At 35.0% G+C, this 15,995-nt stretch overlaps 1 protein-coding gene across 1 annotated transcript in view; it reads left to right on the top strand.

Moving 5' to 3' along the window:
• Positions 1-15,995, top strand: part of RAB28 (RAB28, member RAS oncogene family) — a 136,949-nt gene that overhangs the window by 24,850 nt on the left and 96,104 nt on the right. The window contains exon 4 of the mRNA XM_074229779.1: positions 3,799-3,928. Coding sequence (XP_074085880.1) covers positions 3,799-3,928 — 130 coding nt within the window. The remainder of the gene's footprint in view (positions 1-3,798; positions 3,929-15,995) is intronic.

A 15,995-nucleotide genomic window follows, 5' to 3' on the forward strand; every position in this document is an offset into this window, starting at 1 on the left:
AAAACCTTAAATTCACACAAGATTGAATAATTATTCAGAACCATAATGAGAAACTAGAAGTGACTTTTTTCACTCCAGAACTTTTCCCAAATTCAACTGGAAATATACAGACAATAGGAAAGGAAGCCAGTAGTAAAACCAGGATAGGTAAACAAGCAAGCACATAGCCTCTGAAGGTGATCAGAGGTAGGACAGAAGTATGTAATGCTATATATAGACATAGAAAATGCAGAAGGCTCTTTTACAAAAGCCCCAGAGGGATGGGAAACCCACAGCAGTGACCCTGGAAGCCATCAGGAAGAGGTAGATACCATTGTAGTACAGAAGCACTTTGAGTAGGATAGCCCAGGTACCTGCAACAGTCTGAGCTGTTGCCCCAAAGATGCAGCACTCTGAACTTCAGAGATCTGGAGATGGCCTAGCCCTGGGAGCTGAAAGTCTTTTCAGGAACCCAGATGACACAAGGTGAGACCAAGAAGAGTTCAATCCAAAAGTTTACTGGTGGAAGGAGTCTGGTCCTATTCCTCAGTAAAGGAACTACAGTTGTAGAGATGAATAAATGAGATAAATAAGACACCATTGGTAAGAGATTATTGTAGTTATAGAGATGCCCCCAAATAATTCTGAAACACCTGTAAGCACAGTATCAAAGGAAAAAATGGATTTTCTGCAAGGACTACAGGAATGCCGGAGAGAAGAGAGGCGATCAAAGATTTGGAAGGAGAATAATATCTTAGAAAATAGGAAACCTTACCTAAGTAACTTTGAAAATTAGAATAGACAAGCTGGAAATTAATGACTCTGAGACAATAAGAAATAGGAAAACAAAATAAAATGATTGAAAAAAATAAAAACTAAAAGATTTCCAATATTAAAAAACTATAATATATAATATAAACTATATAATATAAGCTATAATATATAATATAAAAATGAGTTGAGAGATAACTTATGAATCAGTGTAATAGGGGCAGCTAAGTGACACAGCAAATAGAGCAAGGGCCTTAGAATCAGGAAGACCTAAGGGCAAATGTGGTTTCAGATATTTGACACTTAGTAGTGGCCCTGGGCAAGTCACTTAAAGATGATTGCCTCACAACAACTAAAAAGAATCTAGTCCCTGAAAGTCATGATTTAAAAAATTCTGGGCACTATATATCAGGGAATTTCAAAGAAAACTACCCAGAATTGTTTGATCCAGGGGGCAGTGTGAGATAGAAATATGCCACCCATTATCTGTTGAACATAGTCTCAAAGGGAAAAATCCTAAGAATGTCAACCAAAATTGAGAGCTACAGTAAAGAAAAATATAAGATTCCCGAAAGAAGTAATTTGGAATCAAGATAAGGATCAAAAAAGACCTGGCAGCTTACAAACTTGCAAAACTGAAAATAGTCCTGTATGGGGAAAATGGATCTTTAATGGAATAGAGTGTCTTCTGACATTTCTCAGGAAGAGATTAGAGCATAATAGAGCATAGCATAGGAACTTTTAAATGTAAGCATAAGAGTCTAGAGAAACTTTGAAAGTTAAAATTATTTGAGCAGTGAAATTGTATGAAATTGTAGTGCTAGTATTCTGTGTTGGATAAGAAACAGTTGTTTTTTTAGAACTTTAATGTATTCAGAGAATTTGATGGGATTCAATAAAACAAACCAACCAACAAGCAAACAAACAAAAAAAAGAGAACCCTGGGAATCTCCTGTTTCTGTTTCTGAGATTTAAGAGGGGGAATTGAAGATTGGATAAAACCAGGAGTGCATTTATCTAGAAAGGGGGAAGAATGGGATGGAACTTGCTATTTTTGTAATAGGGATACTAGAGAAGAAAGAGTATAGAAATATTAAGGAAGGAATGAGGGGCTGGGCATTGGTTGAATCTCTATCTTACCTGCAGTGGAGCAAGGAGGGTTCAACAGACATGTACAACTTGTTTGATAGAGAAATATATCACTTAACAAGGAAACAAGTGGCATTAGAGAGAGGAAGAAGGTGAAGATTAAAGATAGGGTGATGAATTGATGATTTTGCTCATTGCAGTTTGGCAGAAGTCAAGCAAGAATGAAGAAGGCAGATTGCTGGATCAAGTCCAGGATTTAGATTTGGAAAGAGATGATAGCACAGATCCTGTGCAATCCTGGTTCAAGGGCAGTGTAAAGTTGAACTAGTTAAAGATCAAGATTTGAATATGTGAACTTGATGCGAGTTGGAATGAAAAAAGAAAAGTGTTGCTTGGTCTGGCAAGGAGGGATAGTGATTGGAAGTTGCTGTAAGTAAGGGGGAGAGGTTTGGTGGGAGTGAATTCAACACTAGGAGAAATGGAAGGAAAGTAGAAAAAACATTGGTTTTTAAAGAGAAAGGATCTGGGTTCAGATCCCACCTTTGACAATCATTACCTCTGTTACCTGGGGCAAATCACTTAAACTCATCTCTAAAATGATACAGTTCAATCAGAAAGCCCCTGAAATCCTTTCCAATTCTACATTTGAGACCCCCTTATCGTAGAAAGGCAATTCAGACACACACACACACACACACACACACACACACACACATATGTATTGGGAAATTAAAATGCTTGTGGATGGTGATGAGATCAGAGTAATGAATGGCTTTTTGTGTGATTGTGATAGAGTGAAGGTGCAGATTATGGAAGCTGAAGAGGTTGATGAACTGGGAGGAAGTTCCCAAGTTTATAAAACAGGAATTGGTGTGCAGATTATTTTGAAAGAAAATATATTTTTTGAGGTTTTTATCACTGCTCATCCTTTTAAAATAACTTTTAAAATGTTGTTTTTTAAATAAAATGGAGGCCAGAGATAGATTAAATTACTACTTTAGTAAAATAGTTCATCAAAACCAGATAAGTAAGGTTAAAAATTCAAGATATACTTGAATAACTAAAGTTAACAAAGGACAAACAGAATTGAGAAATAATAATTGGACATATGTTGAAGAAAAAGACCAGTTATGAATACTGGATTATAAGTAGAGTCACCATTGCTAGTACAGGTTGGATTGGAGTGGGATTTGATAAGCAAGATCCAGGAAATGAGATTGTTTAGATTTTCATTAAAATATTATATTTCCTCTTTGAAAGAAGATATAGAAAAACCCAGGATGGTTTTTGAAAAGAAACAATAGAAGTGATTTAACATCTGGAAAATGGGACCCCTTAAGAAAGATTAAGGAATTGAGTTTGTATGTACTCTTAAAAAATGAAGAGGGGTGTGTGTGTTTGTGTGTGTGTGTGTGTGTGTGTGTGTGTGTATGTGTGTGCGCGTGCGCACATGCTGAAGAGAAAGGTATCAGGTTATTTGCTATAAACATAGGACCAAACAAAAATTTAGTCACTGAAAAAAAATTACTGAGGGAAGTTATGGAGTATCCAGCTTTGGTAGATATTTAAAAGACCATCAATAGACAGTTATTTGTTGGGTAGTTTTGATATTTAGGGGTATGAAGTATACATTCATTTACTTCTTTGCATGTCTATTTTACTCACCTTATTTTTAGTTAACTAAGCATTCCAGGAACCTTATTAAATGTATAATATTTTTATAATTTTTATAAAATACATAGATTCATATTTTGATTTATATAGTTTTTTGTCATATCTTTGTGACCTAAGTAATTCAGGATTTTGAGTTCCCACTTGGAATAAATGTTCAGTTTAATAAGAATATCTACATTTTTTCTGGAACTTTTCTATGTTGACATTTGAAGTCAACTTTTATGTATCTTGCTTATCTGCTAACAATTTATTGTTTATAAACATGCTGTAACTCTTTTTCAACAGGGAGTTCTCTTGGTATATGACATTACAAATTACCAAAGCTTTGAGAATTTAGAAGACTGGTATAATATTGTGAAGAAGGTGAATGAAGAGTCAGAAACACAGCCATTAGTGGCCTTGGTGGGCAATAAAAGTAAGTGATTTTTAATACTAATTAATGTACAGTAACATTTTCTTTATTTGCAATAAATATAATAAAACTTATGCTTTTATTTATGGAAGAATGGTTAAGATATTTGACTACATTTTGAGAAATATAGCCTTCATAGAATTTCCAGATTGTAAGAACTGAAAATAGCCTTTGATGTGTACAGTTTTTTTTCAAAAACTGTTATAGTTGGTTGTTCATACCATGACTATTTTAAGCAGTTCTGTTAAGGTAAGTGCAGTACTGGCGGTATTCACTTAGGTTTCTAACCTTTGAACATGAAGTATGGACTATTAAGAAGAGCAACATAACTGCTGACTGCTTGTGTACTCTGCCTCAGAGATTTTTTGAAGTGATTCTTTGTCTTATGGAAGGAAGTCATTGACCTTGTAAAGTCTAATACACACTGTTTCCTCACATTTTTCATGCATTTGCTAAAATTTGGGGAATTTGTATTAAAATGCTTGGTCATTTTTTTCTGCAAGAGGATTATGCTGTGTGCAGGGATAAGTGGTAATATACTGCATTGTAAGATGAAAATTCTGTGTAGAGTACTATCATATTCCATGTCCTGAAACCTATTGGATAGTTCAACCCTTCCTACATTGGAGGAGGAAGACTAACATAGTTGTTCAGTGTTTACTATTCAGAGGAGAGTAGTCTACTGCTCATTATCTCCCTTGAGGTTAAAACAAGAAAACATTGTACCATGAGGGAATTAGGTTTAGGCATAAGGAAATATTTCCTTCCAGTGAGGGTTGTTAAATATTTTAATGTTACCAAGAGAATTATCTTCTCCAAGGGCATTTTCAAAAAAAGTAAATTATGTGTCATGGAATGGTCCAAGTACAGTTTTTTTTTTCCTGAAGATAGGATCTAAGTTTCTCTAGTTTTTATTATTTTGTGAATCTAGATGGATTTAGCTATATGAAAATGGGATGGGGTAAGATGGGGAAAGAAGTTATATTGTTTCTAGCATAAGAACTTTCTGTGATTCAGATACAAATGATTATGCTTTCTAGAAAATAATTTTACTTATCCTGACATGATTTTATTTGGGTATAAAATTTCATCGTTTTTATAAAGCCTCTAGTCCTTTCTTTGCATTATAACATTCTTCCTCCATCTGCTTTCTAAGGAACCTTTTTTAAATTACAAATCCTTTTGTTTTTCTTTTTTCAAGGCAATTGGATTTAAGAGAATTGCCAGGGTGATACAACTACCAAGTGTATGAGGTCTTATTTGAACTCAGGTCTTCTGACTAGAGGGCTGGTGCTCTATCTACTGTGCTACCTAGCTTCCCCTACCTTTCAAAAATCATAGTAAATTAAATGACTTTTTCTTTATTCTGTCATTGTCTTCACTTTAGGTCATTTTCTTTTAGTCCTGGATTCAATCATTATGTATATAATTGAACTTGTATTGCAAAAGAACTTTTTTCTTGTCATCTTTTGGAAAAAAATGTTCAAAAGCTGAAGACTAGGGAGAATCTTATTTTAATTTTTCTCATAATCTGATTACCATCTGGATAAAGGATAAATATTCCTTCTTTCATAGTGTATCGACACAGTTATTTATATATATTAATGCTATATGTTTATGCTATGCTCTGAAGCATCTAAGCATTGGTCACTGTCAAAGACTGGATACCAAATTAGATGGATCATTGGTCTGTTCTGGTGTTATCATTCCCAATTTTAAAAACAAATATTTATATTATGCATATGAATTAATGCAAAAATACACTGATTTATTGTTTGATGATGCTCAAAGGTCCAGAATTTTTCCTTAGTTGCCTTAGCTGTATATTTTCAGTTTCAGGGTCTTTCAGTTTGAGATCATATAACAAGCATACAGTCTCATAGGATAGTAATATTGAATGAAAAGATTCTAGGAGAAAATTTAGTTCCCCTTTTTGCTCTTACTTCATAGTCTGTCATTTTGCCTAATATCACATGTTCATGTAATAAAAGATCCTTCAATTAAAATTATTAGGACTGTAGCTCTGAGTTTCCTGAATAATTTCAAACCTGAAGTTATGTTAGAATGTACATGTTTTTTCTTGAAGGAAAATTTATATTTATATAAAAAATGAAATATATGAAAAATGTAGACAGTTGGACTTAAAGCAATAGAAACATGGAAAACCACATACAGCTTTATTCTGTTTTCATCACTATTGAAAGAGAATCAACTTTTCCAAGCTTGGTTTGTATTTAATTCGCACTATTCTTGGCAACCTAAATTCTAGAAAATAAGTATTAAAAATGAATATTTTTGTAGGTACTAGGAAACATTGGCAATAGTAGACAAGGATTTTTAGCCCAGTTAAACATGTTTACATGATTAAGTCAGAAAAAATGGCAAAAACCATTTGCTATAGACAACTGATATTCTCATTGCTTTATTAATTTTCCAGGTTCATTCATATCTCTCTGCTTTTGCTTACGTGGTTTTATCTACTTGGCCATTTGTCACCTCCTTTCCACTTGTGTAAAATCTTAGCTTTTGTTCAAGACTGAGCATTTTTTTCTTTTTTTTAAGTTTTTTTAAAGTTTTTTTCTTTTTTAAGTTGATTTCTCCTACCCTTAGTTATTTTTCCCTTCTTTGAACTTCCATACTTCTCATTACCTGTACCACTTTGGTACTTAGCATATGCTTCTGTTTATCACTTTTTAGGTATGTTTAAGTTTGCTTCACCAAACAAGACTATACCATCATTCCTTCCAGGGCAAGAAGATGAGTGCTTTGCAAACCTTAAAGAAGTGCAATGTAAATACTTTAAAAAGCAGTACCAATTTTAAATGATACATATTAAATATCAGCACTGTGTTAAAAGTAAAAATACCCTCTTTTATGCCCCAAGGTACTTGCACAGTGACCTTACAAACAATAAGTGCTCAATAAATATCCAGTGATGATAATGATTAAACAGGCAGTTTCTCCAGAAATTGGTTCTTGCACTTTTCTGGTGATTGTTTTGGGGGTGGGAGGAGACAGGATATGATTCCAGACCCAACTTTCTATGCAGTGTACCACCAGCTGGATAACAAGGTTTTTAAGGACATGGGACCTTGATATACTTTTTATATTCTCCATGAGAGTCAGTTCGGTAGCAGAGATGATGAGCTGACTTCTAGGAAGTTCTGAATTCTACTCCAGTCTCAGACTCAGATTTGTTGGGTAACTTTGGATCAGTATTGGAACTTCTCAGGGCTCTAGTCAATTTTCTAAGTTTATAAGACTTAAGCTGCAGGGAAGTTACTGGTTTACACTGGGAGAGGGAATTTTTTTCCCCCTGGAATTCCTCAGGTCCTTCCTTTTGCATGTATTTTGAACAGTAGTATTCATTAATACTATTTTGATTTGATTTTTTTGGTGACTAATGTATATTTTGATATTTAAGCATTCTCCAGTGATTAAAATTGGCACTTAGTAAGTGCCAGTCCCCCCAACTCCTTTGGTATTGGTAGTAACAATCAGTCAGCAAACATTTATTGAGCAGCATCAACTATAAACAATAGATGAAGTATGTTAGCTTGGGATGCAGAAAGATGGCAGTTGAAGGGCTCAGGAAGGTCTTCATGTGTCTCTTTATAGAAGATAGTCCTTTAGGTGGTTCTTGAAGAAAGTAAGGAATTCTACCAGATAAAGTTGATGGAATGCTTTCCAGGTATGGGAGATAGTCAATCTAAAGGTCTGGAGTTGGAAACCATTCTGCTGTATGTGAGAAGCAGAGAGATGTTCAGTTTGGATGGATTGTGCAGAGCAAAAAGGGAAATGGTATTTTTGAGGCTGGAAAGACAAGTAGGCTAGGTGATGAAAGGCTTTCAAAGTCAAACTATGGCATTTATATTTGATTCTAGGGACAGTAGGGATTTTGAATGGAGGAGTGAAATGTCCTTAAGGAAAATCACTTGGCAATTGAGTGGAGAATGAATTGAAGAAGGGAGAGACTTAAGCCAGACAGACCAATTAAAAAAAGCCAGAAATAAGTCCAGGTGAGCGGTTATGAAGACCTGAACTAAGAGGGCAGCTAGGTGAGTCAGGAGAAGGGGATACATGTGAGAGATTTTGTAGAGATAGAATTGGCAAGATTTGTCAATTGATTAAATATAGCAATTGAGTTAGAATGAGAAGTTGAGGATAATGCTCAGATTGTGAGGGTCAAAACCTAGAAGATTGGAGGTAACCTTGACACAAATTGGGAGAGGGGTAGGTTTGAGTAGTAATAGAAACTGTTTTGGATATATTGAACTTGAGATATGTATGGCACATCTAGTTTGAAATGTCCAGTAGGCATTGGTCTGAAGCTTAAGAGAAAGACTAAGCTATGTATAAACACACACATATATAGATAGATATGTGTGTGTATGTATGTATATACATATATAAACTATTTGCAGAGATGGTTATTTAAAACCATGGAAACTGATGAAGTCACCAAGAGTAAAATTGTAGCGAGAGAAAAGAAGGCCAGAACAGTGCTTTGGAGTCTACTCACAATTTGGAGATGTGATTAAATAGATGAATCAGAAAAGGAACCTGGGAAATGGTCTGACATTTGGAGGAGAATCTGGAGAAAGAAGTCAGGAAAACTCAGATGAGAAAAAGTATCCAGGAAGAAAGGACCAGCAGGGTCAAATGCAGTAGATTGAGAAGAATGAGGATTGAGAAAAGTCCATCAAATTTGGGGACAAAGGTCACAGGTAACTTTGATAAGAGTGGTTTCAAATGAGTGATGAAGTCACAGGTCAGCTTGCAAAGGATTAAGAAGTGAGAAGAAATGGAGACACTTAATGTAGATAACTTTTTTCCTAGGAGTTTAGCTGAGAAAAGGTGGAGTGATTTAGAATAGTAGCTTGAAGGGATAGTAAGATGTCTAAGGATGGTTTTTTTTTGATGATGGGAGGAATTCAGAATGTTTATAGGAAATAGAGAAGGAACCAACAGATAGGAAGAAATTGAAGGTTAGGTGGGAGAAAATTGAAGGGACATTCTGGGGAGTATGAGAGGAAATGGGATTAAGAACACATTTAGAAGGATTGTCTTTGTGGAAGGGAAGTCCACTAAAGAGGAAATAGGGATTATATTAAGGAATTTTGAGATAAAAAGGAAAAAGAAAGAACTAACAGTCAGTGATACTATTTTCTCAATAAAAGCATGAGGTTAGGTCTTCTGCTGATTAGATAAAAGAGAGGTGATATAAAGCAGATATATGGACAGAAATTTTGAGGTAGATTGTAGGGGGTAAGATCAGAAATCCATTAGGGAAATTTAAAAGGTTTGCCTTGTAGTAATGGCTCAAGTGATGTATAGTGGATCCAATTGGCTCTGTTGGATGACTTCTATTGCTTAAGAAACGAATAGTGGGGATAATCCAAAGTTGACATTTGCTAAGAAATTCATAAAAAGTACAAGAGTGCAAAGATTCAAGAGTATAGGACAGAGTAGAGTTGAACTGTTTAGCTATGGGGTTAGAATTGAGAATGGAAGAAAAATGAAACCAGAGCAGAGATATGATCTGAAAGCTAAAATAATTGGAGGGCACAGTGAAAACAAAGAATAGATTTAAGGGGGACAACTAGGGGACGCAATGGATGGAGCACTGGTCCTGGAGTCAAGGGGACCTGAGTTCAATCCAGCCTTAGAGACTCAGACAGTTGTATGACCTTGGGCAAGTCATTTAACCCCATTGCCTCACAAAAACAAAAGAATAGATTTAGGAGGGGAAAGAACTAAAGAAAAATCAAATGATAGGTGGTAATGAGAGAAATGCCCTTTTTTATCATTGAAGTGGAAAACTTGGGGAAGTCAGCTTGGAGTTTGATGATCTCCTTGATGAAGTTGAGTGGAAAATATAATCATGGTTTTTGGGGAGATTGATGACCTGAGAGGTTAAGGTGTATGAGAAAAACACCAGAATATATGTTAAATTTTCCCACTTTAAAGGCAGGAGCTGGAGAGGAAAGGAAGATAGTGAGTCAGATACTGAATTTCTTGAGAAAGGAGGGAGAATGACTCTAGTTGGTCAACAGTCAGCAGTAAGATCTGGATTGGGTAATGACATTTTTATATAGTGAACTTCAAAGAAGGAGAATTTACCAAATGATGGCAGCAAAGGGAAAGTTTAGAAATGGAGAGCAAGGCATTTTCCAACCTCATTATCCCAGACCAACATGATCAGGGGTAGAATGGGAAAATGCCCAGCTAGTGCTGTAAGAAATAGTTTGGTGGTGGTGGGGGAGGCAGGTTTCTTTGAGTTTTAAAAGATGTAACATAAGAAGTCCTAAATGAAGGGAAGTTTGTTAGTTTTGGATGTCAAACTCCAGAGAAACCCAATAGAAAGGACAAGCATAGTTTTAGTGGTACTTGAGAGGGGATAGGTTTGAGGAGGACAGAAGCTGGGAGTGGAGAAAAGGGGAGGTATCCTCTTTGGCAGAGAGAGGTCAGTCATTGGTGGTGGGACATTGCTTGCAATGGAGGGTAGTAGTGGGGAGCAACAGCTCTGCTAAAAGTGGTAAAAGATTATAAGAAGGAATGTGCTAAAGGATTTTCATTTTAGATCATCTCTTACCTCTCTTAATGGATCTTTTCCATTTCTTGAGATTAGGCTTAAACTTCAGATAAAGTGTCAGCCAAAAGATAAAAATTTATGGTGACATTCTTTTTTTTTTAGTAGTATTTTATTTTTTTCCAATTGCTTGTGAAGACAATTTTTAACAATTTGTTTAAAAAACTTTTTTAGTTCCAAATTATCACCTTCCCTCCCTCAGTTTGATTTAGGTTATGCATATGTAATCATGCAAAACATACTTCCATATTAGTCATGTTGTAAAAGAAACAGGTCAAAAGAAAAGAAGCACAAAAGTAGTAAAGTGAAAATAGTATACTTCTATTTGTAATCAGTTCTTTCACTGGATGGCAATAACATTTTCCATCATGAGCCCTTTGGAATTGTTTTGGATCATCATGTTGCTGAGAAAAAGGAAGTTGTTCATAGCTGGTCATTGCACAGTGTTCCTGATACTGTGTACAGACAGTATTCTGTATCTGCTCACTTTGCATTGTATCAGTTCATATAATTCTGCAATCTTCCTACTTGCCATTTCTTATTCCCAGTTATATTCCATCACGATCATGCATCTTGTTCAACCATTTCCCAATTGAGGAGTATGACCTTAATTTCCTGTTCTTTGACAACACAAAAAGAGCTGCCATAAATATTTTCTCCTCTTTGTGATACAGACCTTGAAGTAATGTTGCTCCCTCAGACACATGACACTGTGTAACCTTGGGCTAGTCACTAAACCCTGATTGCCTCACATCCAGGGCCATCTGGAGATGGCACTGGACCCAGATGGTTCTGGAGGAGAATGTGAGGCTGGTGACTTAGCACAGCACCCCCCTCATTCAAATCCAGTTCATGTGTTTGTCATGCATTACCTCCCTGATGTCATGACCTTCTTTGAGAACAAAGGATAAATATCATTGCTGGACCAAAGAGTGTGCTTAGTTTGATTGTCAATCATTCTCCAGAATGGTTGAATCAGTCTATAACTTAACAGTTTATTAGTGTCCCAGTTGTCCCACATTCTTTCCAACATTTATCATTTCCTTTTTCTGTCCAGTCTTGACAGATAATGGGGTGATACCTCAAAGTTGTTTTAATTTACATTTCTCTAATCAGTAGTGATTTAGAGCATTTCTTCATTAAGGACTATAGATAATTTTGATTTCTTCCTCTGAAAACTGGTTATTCATATTCTTTGACCATTTATATGTTGGAAAACAACTAGTATTCATATAAATTTGACTCAGTTCTCTATATATTTGAGAAGTGAGACCTTCATCAGAGATACTTGCTGTAAAGATTATTTCCCAGTTTTCTGCTTTCCTTCTAATCTTGGTTGCATGGTGCAAAAACTTTTAAATTTACTATAATAAAATTATCCATTTTATATTTCTCAATACTTTCTATCTCTTTCTATCTATTTCTTTCTATCTCATAAATTCTTCCTTTCTCCAAGGATCTGATAGATAAACTATTTCTTGTTCTCCTAATTTGCATATGGTACGGTACCATGCTTTATATCTAAGTCATGTACCCATTTTGACCTTATCTATGGTGTAAGATGTTGGTCTGTACCTGGTTTATTCCAGATTGTTTTCCAGATTTACCAGCATTTTTATCAAATAGTGAGTTCTTATCCCAGAAGCTGAGGTTTTTGGGTTTATCAAATACCAAAACTACTGTATTTTGTGTATCTAATCTACCACTTTGTTTCTTAACCACTACTAGAGAGTTTTGATGTTTACTACTTTATAATATAGTTTGAGATCTAGTACGAATAGGAATGGCATTCTTCTTGATGAATAATTATATCATTAGCTTAAAAAATATCTAGATGTTTTATTTGTAAGCTTGCTTGCAATTCCTGCTCTAGGCATATGATAATTTAATTTAAATCTGGTTTGGGACTTAACTTCATCAGTTCCCCTATCAGATTTTCTAAAATTAAATAACTCTGAATTGCTATCGTATTCAACAATTAAGAACAATGAATACAATTGTATGCCAGTCCCCAGGTTGCCCAAGAGACAGATTTCATTAATGAGGGGAGGTTTATAGCTGATTTCCTAGAAGGTGGAAGGGAGAGTGTGGATAGATGTAGTGCTAGAGAAAGTTATGGGGGTAACAGTGAGAATAATCAAGTCATTCAGAGTTGATGGAAATATCATGCCTTCTAAATGGTTAACATTGTGTAGAGAGGGAGGGTGAGGTAGGAGGGGTTCAGATAACGTGGGAATATGAGGGGAATTGGCAAAATGCTTAATTTGGTATTCCTCTCTGTTTTGTAGGGGATTTAGGATTGAGGTAGGTGGATGGGGAACTATATGAAATGAGAAGGTTGGGAAGTTGGTGGTGATGGGGTGTTTGTGTGCATGTGTGTGCACACATGCACGTGTGTATGGCCATGTGCACACATATTCATGTAAGAATATACTGGGCATGGCAAATGTTGAAGAGGATGTGGGAAAAATAGATACACTAGTGCATTGTTGGTAGAGTTGTGAACTGATTCATCCATGCTGGGGAGCAATATTGTATCTGTGCTCAAAGGACTACAAAACTGAACATTCCCTTTGATTCAGGAATTTCACCGCTAAGTTTGTACACCAAAGTGCTCAAAGAAAAAGGAAAAGGACATAACTATTGTACCAAAAATATTTATAATATTATTGTTCTTCACCTCTAAGCTTCATCCTTTTTCAGTATTTCTTAGATTTTGTGCCTTGAGGTATAGGTTTTTGTCTCCTTATCAGTTTTACTAGATTTCTTTACCTTTACTCTGGGATAAAATTTACTGTATTCTTTATGGGAAGAACACAGTTGTTTTCTATAAAGGCAAATGGAATAACAAGAATGAGTATTGCTGCGGGCGTGATTACAATATTTTTCTCCCTTAATCTCCCTGAAAATCTTGTGATTTAAAAGGTCTTTTGCATGGGTGAGTTACTTGGGGAATATGTAACATATTCATTAGATTTATATCTATGGTAACAGGTATGCAGTTTGCTGTTTCCACCTTCCCTAAGAAAAGATTCACAAAACCAATATAGAAAGATAACACCTATCTTACAGAGTTGGGAGGACAAAATAACATAATAGACATAATATTGCATTATACCTAACATTATAATTTTGTCCCATCCTTAATTTTAAGAACAAATATTTTATTTTTTTTAAGAAAAGCATTTTGACTGAACAAATTTTTGTATATGAATGTAATGAAATATTATTGCCCTATAAGAAATATGAAAGGGATAAATTTGTAAAGATTTGTAAGAACTCATGGAGAGCAAAATGATCGGAAACGAGACAGAAACAATAACATCATAAAGAAAGACAACTAAGAAAGATTCACAACTGATTATTAAAATGATCAACTACAGTCCCAAAAGACTAGTGATAAAAATACTTTTATCCATTATCTGATAGAGTTGATGTGCTTGAGCTACACATATTTGGAATAACCAATGTAGAGATTTATTTCAAATAGTTTGACTGTATTTCTGACATGAGGGTTTTCTTTTTCTTTTTCAACTTGGGGGGGGAGTATATATATATATATATGTATATATACATATATATATACATACAGAGAGAGAGGGAGAGAGAAGAGAGAGAGAATTTAAAGATGAGGTACCAAAATTTAACAAAAATTAAGAGATTTGTCAAGCATTTAAAAATAGAAGAGAACAAAATAAGACCAATAGGAAAAAGAGACAAGTAGGACAGCATTGAAAGCAAAATGTTGAATTTTTTCTGTAATTTAAATGAAAAGTGAGATACATAACCATTTTTTTTTAAAGGAATGTCCTTTGGAGAATTGAGAGACAATGACATGGAACACTACATATACTGTTGGGCTTGGCTAATTTTGCCGAATGGATTTTTTCCTCATAAAATAGTTTCTGTAAGGGATAATTCTTTGGGTTTGGTGTAGAGGGACATTTTAGGAAGTGAAGATAATGTAAGATATCAATGAAAATTTAAAGCAAAACAATAGAAAAACATTTTGGTTGTTTTTGTGGGTCTATAGCTATTTAAAGAAAAAAAATTGCTCCTGGATTAAAGGCATGGTTGATAGTTAACTTAGATTTAATGAAGCCAACTTATTCTTTAAACAAGTCTCACTCCTGAGTAGATTTACTCTGGACTGTTACAACCTTTATTGTTATCTAATTGTTCTCTTTTTTGGGTAGGTTATGAAAAATGTAGGAAATATTCCTTGCTTGGTTCCAATCAAGTACTTGGAGACTGGTGGACATGAATGACTGAGGGTCTATTTTGTTTTGTTTTTGTTTTTTGTGGGGCACTGGGGTTAAATGACTTGCCCAAGATCACACAACTATTATCAAGTATCTGAGGCCGGATTTCCTGACTCTAGGGTTAATGCCCTTTCCATTGTGCCTAGCTACCTCATGAGGGGCAATGTGGAGTCTTTTGGTTCCCTGGGGAGCCTGAAGATCTATAAGTGGCTAAGCCTAAATTGAGTTTGCAAACAAAAGAATCAGCTTTCCCTTTTTTTGGCACTCCTTCCTTGGCACTTTTAAGTCTGGAGGACTTCTGTGAGGCAGTGAAATTTTAGAGAAGAGAAGTTGGCTCCTTTTTCTCACATGCAGCAGCCTTGTTTTTATGTTGCAAAGACTTCAATTATGATTATAGATCTGTAGAATTTTGGAATTAGAATCATAGAATGTTAGAGCTGGCAAGACTAGATACAATATAAGCCAAGCACCTTCTTTTTAATTTTTGTTTTGAAACTTAGCAAACACCAAATATTTCCATATTGTAGAGCAGAAGAGGAAAAAAGGATTGTAAATGAAGAAACAGATGTGAGCCATATACAGCATGGCAGTTCATTGGCCCAGTGGATGGAGTATAACCCTTGGTTCAGATCTGGTTTTGATCCTTACATGTTGTTGGGTCCTAGACAAATCGCTTAGACTTCTGTTTGTTGAATAATCATATCTACCTCATAGGGTTGTTGTGAGAATCTTAGCACAATGCTAGGCTCACTATAAGCACCTAAATGCTTTCTTCCTTTTTGCTTTCCTTTCCTTTATTTTGTTTGTGATATGACCTTTAATGTTTTAATCTTGTATCTACTTGGAATTGAATCTAAACCTAATTTATGCCAAATTGCTTTTGAGATTTCCCCATATTATTGTTAAATAGTAATTGGAAACATTGGATATATTAAATGTACGCTTTTTAGTCTGCTTCTGAATGTTAGGTGCCTTTTCTAGTTCACTGATCAACTTCTTAACTAGTACTGCTTTACAGTACTATTAAATCTTCCCTCCCTTTCTGCTTTTTTTCTCAATAGTTTTCTTGAAATTCTTGAGCTTCTATGCCTCAGATGAATTTTGTTATTATTTTTATTATATAATATAATCCTTTAGTTGTTTAGTTGGTGTGGTATTGAATAAGTAAACTAATTTCAGTAGTGTCATTTTTATTATTTTGGTGTTAACTTTTGGA

The sequence above is a fragment of the Macrotis lagotis genome, chromosome 3 (genome assembly GCF_037893015.1).
Source record: "Macrotis lagotis isolate mMagLag1 chromosome 3, bilby.v1.9.chrom.fasta, whole genome shotgun sequence".
Taxonomy (NCBI): domain Eukaryota; kingdom Metazoa; phylum Chordata; class Mammalia; order Peramelemorphia; family Peramelidae; genus Macrotis; species Macrotis lagotis.